Source organism: Cyprinodon variegatus, unplaced genomic scaffold, assembly GCF_000732505.1.
Source record: "Cyprinodon variegatus isolate N-32 unplaced genomic scaffold, C_variegatus-1.0 Scaffold1046, whole genome shotgun sequence".
Lineage (NCBI taxonomy): Eukaryota > Metazoa > Chordata > Actinopteri > Cyprinodontiformes > Cyprinodontidae > Cyprinodon > Cyprinodon variegatus.
Window position 1 is genome coordinate 30,775 of NW_015151499.1, and position 7,435 is coordinate 38,209.

Here is a 7,435-nt window from a genome sequence, read left to right on the forward strand (position 1 = left end):
AAAAAATTCCACCATCATCCAGCATATGTTCAGTTTCTGCCCAAATATTTTTTTTTTGTTGTAGATTTTTGTAACGGGGATAACTAGGAGAGCCTAATTCAAAACAGATTTTTTTGAATGAACTTTTTTTGTTCTCTACTCCCAAACTCAGCATCTCTTCATTCAGTCCTGTAAGAAGTTTCTTTTGAATCCGCATGTCTATGTGGACGGAGACGTGCGGAGGAGTAGCGGAGGATGTGGAACAGCTCCCATTGATTTACATGAAAGACTAGCGCTCCGCACGACGTACGTCAGCGAAGCAGAGCGCTGACGGAATATGTGGAATCTGGGGGTAAAGCCTCGAACCCAACGCCATTTCTAACATTTTGAACTAAAAAAGTGTTCTGGATGGAAGCAAAACACCTTCAAACTTTTTTGGAATTATTTTTCAGTGCTTTGGTCTTAAATCATTTCAATAAACCTCATTAGCAACATCAGGACATTAATTCAAGAGGAAATAATTAAAACAATGACTGCTTGTTTCTTCAATGCAAACATTTTTGATTTTTTTTTAGAAATTTACATAATAGATTATCAAAGAAAAGAACTACCAGCCATCTGCATTAGCTTATAGCTTAAGCTAATGTCACCCCTCCGCTAGTTATGGCGAACCTCACTCATTCACAGCGGTCAAAAACAGGAGAGGAGGAGGTAGAATAAGAAAAAGTCGGTAGAAGCCAACAAAATATTTTCTTTATTATGATTCTTCAATGTTCTTGTGTCATCAGCTGATTTAGGTTTATGACCTATGTCACTAATCCAAAACTAAGGCCAGTTTTTATAGAGTTGATCTGGTCACCCTAGTGGTGACCAGATCTCAAAGATATAACATGTGGAAAACTAGGATGCCTTTATGGGAGAATGTGGGACAGACGTTTTCAGCTGTGAGTATCTTTTGTGACTCACTTTTACAGTTTTGCATGTTAAAACAACTTCTGCAAACTTCCCAAGAAGCTCTAAGTTATAAACCATTTTAATTTGTTGTGGATGTGTTTTTTTTTGTTGTTGTTGTTTTTTGCTCTAAACTTCGTTTCCATCTGATTTTGCGTTAAAGTCCTTTACCTTCACCATTAGGAGGTTTGTGATGACAGAATGGGGGATCTGGTACAGCTCAGTGACAATAACTGCAGCTCTGCCTTCTTTATATTTATTAAAAAAGCCTTTAGGTGTTTTTTTTTTTTCCTTCTAATTTGACACAGTCAAATATGGGAAATTTATTCGATTTGTAGGAAAGCGAGACATGAAGGATAAATGCAGCAGTGTGCCACACAAATCAGGACATCTAGTCACTGGCAGAATAATACATAATAATAAATAAATTCCCTTACACGTTTTTATATTACTCTGTCCTTTGCATAGTTTAAGAACATGAGGGAAGGGCACAGACAGAAAGAGCAGTTCACCAGGAAGCTGTTTAAGAAACAACAACCATTCAATATAAACAGTTTGATGACTATATTTACTCTGGAAGTGTTAATTAATATTTTCGACACTATTTAAGCCCATTACTAATTTGAATCTCTTTGTTTAAATTTTAATAAAAAAAGAAGAATTTTAAACCTGCATGTCTAAACCTGCAGACCACAGTTTAATACTTATGTGATGTAAAGGTTTTGGGGTTTGCAGAATCCTTAGTGCTATGATACAGACAGCAGCTGCAGAAAAACCAGTGATATTTTTCATTTTAAAGACAAGTTTTTAATAATCTGATGCAGGTGGTACAAAAATGTTCACCTTTAAGCATAAATAATTAATAATGGATTAACGAAGACCACCAAAAAATAAATAAATACACATCATGTAAAGGTTGTAAAAATTATCCTATTTGATTGATGAATTTCTAAACTATGGTTTGATTTTATTTTATTTTTATATATATATATGTATATATTTTACTTTTAAAGCAATAAAAAAGATCAATTATGAGGAGAAAATTAAACATATTAACAAATTATCTACAGAAATTGTACCAAATCCCACAAATTTTCCCAAAGTTTTAAATGTTCCTCTCCAAACAGCACAGACCCCCCCCCAATAAAACAATAATTAAAGAAGCTTTCACAGAGGCTTGTTTGAACTTACCTGGTTCATCATAAACATAACCAACATCGAGCTGTTTGACGAAACAAGGAGAAGTCAGGTTAACTCAGAAGAGCATAGAAACAATGAGAAGCATTAACTATTATGAGTGGAGGCCCATATTTACCAGGAATTCTCCCATCAGGCTGTCTGCCCTCAGTGAATAGGAATTATAGACCTATAAATGGAAGGGTAAAAATAGGGATTTATACTGTAGCACACAGAGCTAACCACAACATTTCCATGTGCTGCACTAACCCGGAAACTGATGTTCTGCTCAAACAAATCTGATGGCAGCATGTGAACGTTGTAGAACATCATCTGCGTGAAGCCAGAGAACAATAAGATGGAAACTAAGGAACTTCAGCAAAACAAATCATCAGAACACAAACTGTTTACACTAGAAGATAAAAAGACCAAACCTCATCAAAGAATGGATTGTTTCCCTTCTTGATCCTGGTCCTGTGGGTCTGTCCACACACATGAACCTTCACCACAGGTTTGATGTTGTTTCCAGACAACTGGCGGGCTTCGATGACCCGAACACGGATCTGAAAGACACATTGGAGTTAAAAACCACTTAGTTCCATACGGTTATGCCTGTGCTGAATCTCAACTTCTTCTAATCCCAAGATAACTACGGGATTAATGAGGGAGAGCCGCTCATTCTAGGCTGCATAAGACACAGTCATGTGTACATATAAGCATTCACCATTACAGCTGCTGATGTTTTTAAGTAGATTAAAACTTCACAAAGCATTTGCATCTGCGTCCTTGTGCAGAATTCCTTAAATGTCTTTCCTTAAAAAAGGAGCGAGGATTCAGAGACTTTTTCCAGACTGAAAAACTTAAAGGGGAAGATGACTAAACCAATGACTGACCCAGTGTGACCAGACAAACGTACAGAAATAACTTTAGTTCAAAAATGTGACATACAAGGAGAATTTTAATGCTACACTTTATATTCTGGAGGTTTGTCTGTAACTAGGGAGTCAGCAGTTCAAACCCCCAGTGCACCCATCTGTAATCGAATTCTTTGACTAGATTCTTTACCTGCATTGATTGTAGTGTGAAAATACCTTAGTAACCCTGGACTCGATAAAGTTCTATAAGTACAGGCCCTTTATCATTGTTTAAAGGTATAGTAGAGGATGTTCATTTTCCGCGTGGATCATCCAAATAAGTGGTCCTTCTAATTGTCAATCATTCTTGCGATACGTTTTTGTAAGGCCTTCCTATGTGCTCATCCCCATTTTCACTTACCAGTGGTGAGTCTGACATAGTGGAAAAATTACAAATCTTCTTTTGGAAAGTAAGCTTGTATGAGCGATGACAACAGCAACTTTTAAACAGAGCGTCTACGAGGGGGAAATGGGCTTGTGCATGCTCGCACATGCATTTAATAGGCGTTTCCTCTCGGGAGCGGGTACAGGGTTGCGCATGTGCATATTTTTTTGTTTTTTTTAACTGGAGAGGGTGGGTAATTTAAAAAATTCGCAAAAATCCTCCACTATACCTTTAATGTACAGGTGACTTATATGTTAATAAAAGCGTTTTACCAAAATCACTGATGGCCCAAAAGCAGGACCCAAATCCTTCATAAAAAGTAAACAAACTGTGACTGAAGTCTTTTTCAATCATTGTATGATTCACTTTTCTAGTTGACCAGAGTTTCTAAGAACTTGTAATTCATTATCCAGATCTTTAGGGTTCCTCAAGGGTTCCTCATTAGAAAGGAAACGGGGTCAAATCTTCATAGCTCAGTTATAGAATTACTGAATCACTACATGAATGACTACTGGTTTTTAGCCACCATTTGTTGCTATTAGTTAACCAGCTGTTTGAAAGAGGGGGGAAAAACCAAAAAACTTAAAAGCAACATTTAGTATTTCGTAAAATCCAGAAATTAGGTTAATTTGAGATATAATAAATGTTTTTTAGGTCAATATACAGCACTAGCTTCATATCAATGAGCCTTGCTGGCTACCTTCCTACAGCTAATCAACTTGAAATGTTTGGATCAGTCACATTTTTGCTTCTAATGTAGAGTTCTATCTAGAAGTGAATGTAGGCTTTAAAAGCAAACCCATAAATTATAAATCTGCATTTTATTCCAAAACGATGATTTGATGCTCATTTTATTTCAGTGAGTCACAGATCATGGAAATTAGTAATTTGTGTTTAGCGAGCATGTTGGTTTTAAATATTTCTTCACTGTCCCCATGAGAACCACCATATGTGGGAGGATGGAACCAGACAGAACCTCTGAGCCAACATCTCAAACCATTACTGCTCAAGGCAGCGGTTCTCCTCCACAGAGGGGGGAGAGAGGTCACCCTGTTTGTGTTGCTGTAAAAGCCAGTGTGCCGTTGTCAATCACAGTCATAGCCGAGTAATTAAGTGAAATGCTACAACAGACAAATAAACTATTGCATGTTAAACGGTTGAAGGGTTCAGTTATTTTAAATGTTTCATAATGGCATTATGCTATTTCAACAAAATCTAAAGTTGGAAGGATTTAAGCGTTAAAGTAATCAAAAAGTGCCACAAAAAATACCATAAAGGAAAGGATCAAACAGACCTGGAAGTCCTGAGGTTTGTTTACTAGTCTGCGTTGACTCTGTGCCCGGGTCAGCCTCTGGCGAAAACCAGCAGCCTGCCCAGAGGATGAGGGGACTCCTGCTGGGCCACTCTGGCCCCCGTCTGCGACAGTCTCACCCGCCTCTTCATCCCCACCACCATCTCCACCTTCTAAACATCAAAGAAAAACATAAGAGAGATAAAGACTGGAGAATCAAATCTAGTAGATTTTGGTTAATGTTTGCGCAGCAACATTAACCACCATACCAGCTGCCATTGCATTTCCATCTTGAGGGTCGTTGGGGTTTGGAACAGCATTGGCTGGAGGGTCATAAGCAACCACCAGATCTATTGTAGCCTGGAAGGAAAATAAACTCTGCTAATTTCTCTTCCGTTCAACAAGAGCCAGGGTTTTATTTTTCATATTTTTTTCCCCACAAGACACTCACCCCAATACGTTGTCCACTTTCATCAACGAGAGGAACATTTTTGGACGGCAGAGATCTTGCTTTCCCAGAGGCAAGGTCTCTTAGAGGAATTTTAGTGGACCCAAGAAATCTAAAGAATGCAAACAGAAACAGAAATTTTTTCACATATTCGGATAATCGCATGCACCGATTTCATGGATTCTTTTTAGTAACAAACCACCGACTCACTCGGCTTTAGTCAGTCAGAACCTCTGTACCCAGACAACAGATGACAGGTAAATACCACAGGAGTGTTCTCAGCTGAGGTTATTTTCACAAAAAGAGCACAGAGAAGGTAACCACCCAGAGCTAACAAGCCCTGCCTGCACAGACAAACAAAACGCATTCGAAGAGGAACATCCTTTCATTCCTCTGGTTAGCCTACTGCTGCTTTCTAACATAAAGGCAATTTAAAGATCCCCAAATCTGTTCATTTGTTCTCTAAATATCAGCTGTGAATGATGCTGTGAAAAAGATCCTGCAGGTAAAAAGACCTGCTCAGTTTAAGCTGTAAAAATCTTAATGTGCACCTAAGACTTGTAATCTGGTAAATAAAGTTGAATATTTAGCACTATTTGTAGAAAGTGTAAAGACATTAACTAAAAAAATTGTAAAATATTACCGATTTGCCTTTATTGTTTGCCATTTTGATGATTATAGAACACTGGTATTCCCCCATGAATTAAAGAAGCTCAACATGATAATAAACGTTTGGCTTTGTTCTGGGGATTCCTCTAAAACTTTTGGAGATGATTTGTCTTCAGATCACATGTGCGGTAATTTTGGTTTGAGAGGATAGACAGGCAATGACTTTTTGTTACCAAGGTATAGAAAACACCGCCCTCCATCACACAACCAGATAGGCCTTGAAGAACAAATGAGCAACAAGAGAACAACAACCCTGACAGCCAGGCAGAGGAGACCACAATTTACACAAACTGAGAAAGTGAAAAATACCAGAATAAAAAAATGTGTCCTGGTCCAATGATTCTTTAAACTAGGAGAGTTAAATTTGTCATAAGTCAAATGGTAAATGTTAAATGGCCTCTGCTTATGAAGCGTCTTTTCAAGTCAGAGGACTCCAAAGAACTTTACACCACAAGCAGCCATTCACACACTGATGGTGGTGAGCTTATTTGTAACCACAGCTGCCCTGGGCCTCAGTGGCATGAAAGCATGCATCAGTCTTTCAGTAAAGTTTCTAACTCATGGTTAGTGTCTGGGGGCATTTCCTGTGCACACCGTGAAGCCCCTAGTTCCATTTGAATATTGTTTAAATGCAAAGGGTTGATAGACTATGTCCATCCCTTTAAACCAGAGTTTGCATATTCTAACAGCTACTTTTACCAGGATAAGGCATCAAATCACAACCCTTATCCTCTAAATATGGCTTCTTAAACATGATGATATGATCACCAGATCTAGACCAATTAAAACTATTTTTGGAAGTGGTCAACCACGGAACAGATCAAGGATGCAAGTTGAGTTGTGAGGCCACCTAAATCATCCAAATGCGCCGTTTCTATACCTTATTGAAAGGAAAGTTTTTACAAAGGGTACGCAACATAAAAACAGTCCTTCAGACTCGAAAAATGCTCCCTGACTCCTTTATAGAATGGATGGAATCTGAGTGATAACAGAATTTTATAAAAAGAAAAAGGAGATTCAGGGGGAGGATGTCCTCACATTGCTTTGTGATTCTTTCTTGGACAGAGAGCTGGTTCCAGAGGTTAAGATATTTGCTGTCTTTCTGCTGCTCTGTATTCAGATAAAGTTTTCACTCATTAATAGAGACCAAGTTGTAGATTTAACTGGTATCCAGCCATGACTAACCAACACCAACATAAAGATAAAAGGAAAATATTTCAATTTCCTTCCGCATAGATTGTAAAAAGCTTTAGGAGCACATACTGGGGGTACTGTATGGACTTCATTTGTAAATATTCAGTGGCTAAATTAGCCTTTAAGTACAGGAGTGGTTAGTCACACAGAAACATGAGCACAATATCATTCCTTTCAGTGACTTTATCGCCTAAAGTAAACACTTCTGTCAAAAGATTGAACAGTAGCATATTTGGAGACACCACAGACCAGAGAGCAATTTCATGCACCACACATTCCAGCAACAGCTTTTATTCCAGAAACAGTTGGATGTACACTACCGTTCAAAAGGTTGGGGTCACCCAAACAATTTAGTGTTTTACTGAAAAGTCACACTTATTCACCACCATACGTTGTGAAATGAATAGAAAATAGAGTCGAGACATTGA

At 38.1% G+C, this 7,435-nt stretch overlaps 1 protein-coding gene across 1 annotated transcript in view; it reads right to left on the reverse strand.

Moving 5' to 3' along the window:
• The window catches only part of LOC107101035 (myoferlin-like), a 46,737-nt gene that overhangs the window by 30,175 nt on the left and 9,127 nt on the right, over nucleotides 1-7,435 (reverse strand). Inside the window, exons 4-10 of the mRNA XM_015399788.1 lie at nucleotides 5,148-5,256; nucleotides 4,966-5,056; nucleotides 4,700-4,869; nucleotides 2,541-2,669; nucleotides 2,377-2,439; nucleotides 2,246-2,296; nucleotides 2,122-2,152 (exon numbers count right to left, since the gene is read on the reverse strand). Of these exons, the coding sequence (XP_015255274.1) occupies nucleotides 2,122-2,152; nucleotides 2,246-2,296; nucleotides 2,377-2,439; nucleotides 2,541-2,669; nucleotides 4,700-4,869; nucleotides 4,966-5,056; nucleotides 5,148-5,256 (644 nt within the window). The remainder of the gene's footprint in view (nucleotides 1-2,121; nucleotides 2,153-2,245; nucleotides 2,297-2,376; nucleotides 2,440-2,540; nucleotides 2,670-4,699; nucleotides 4,870-4,965; nucleotides 5,057-5,147; nucleotides 5,257-7,435) is intronic.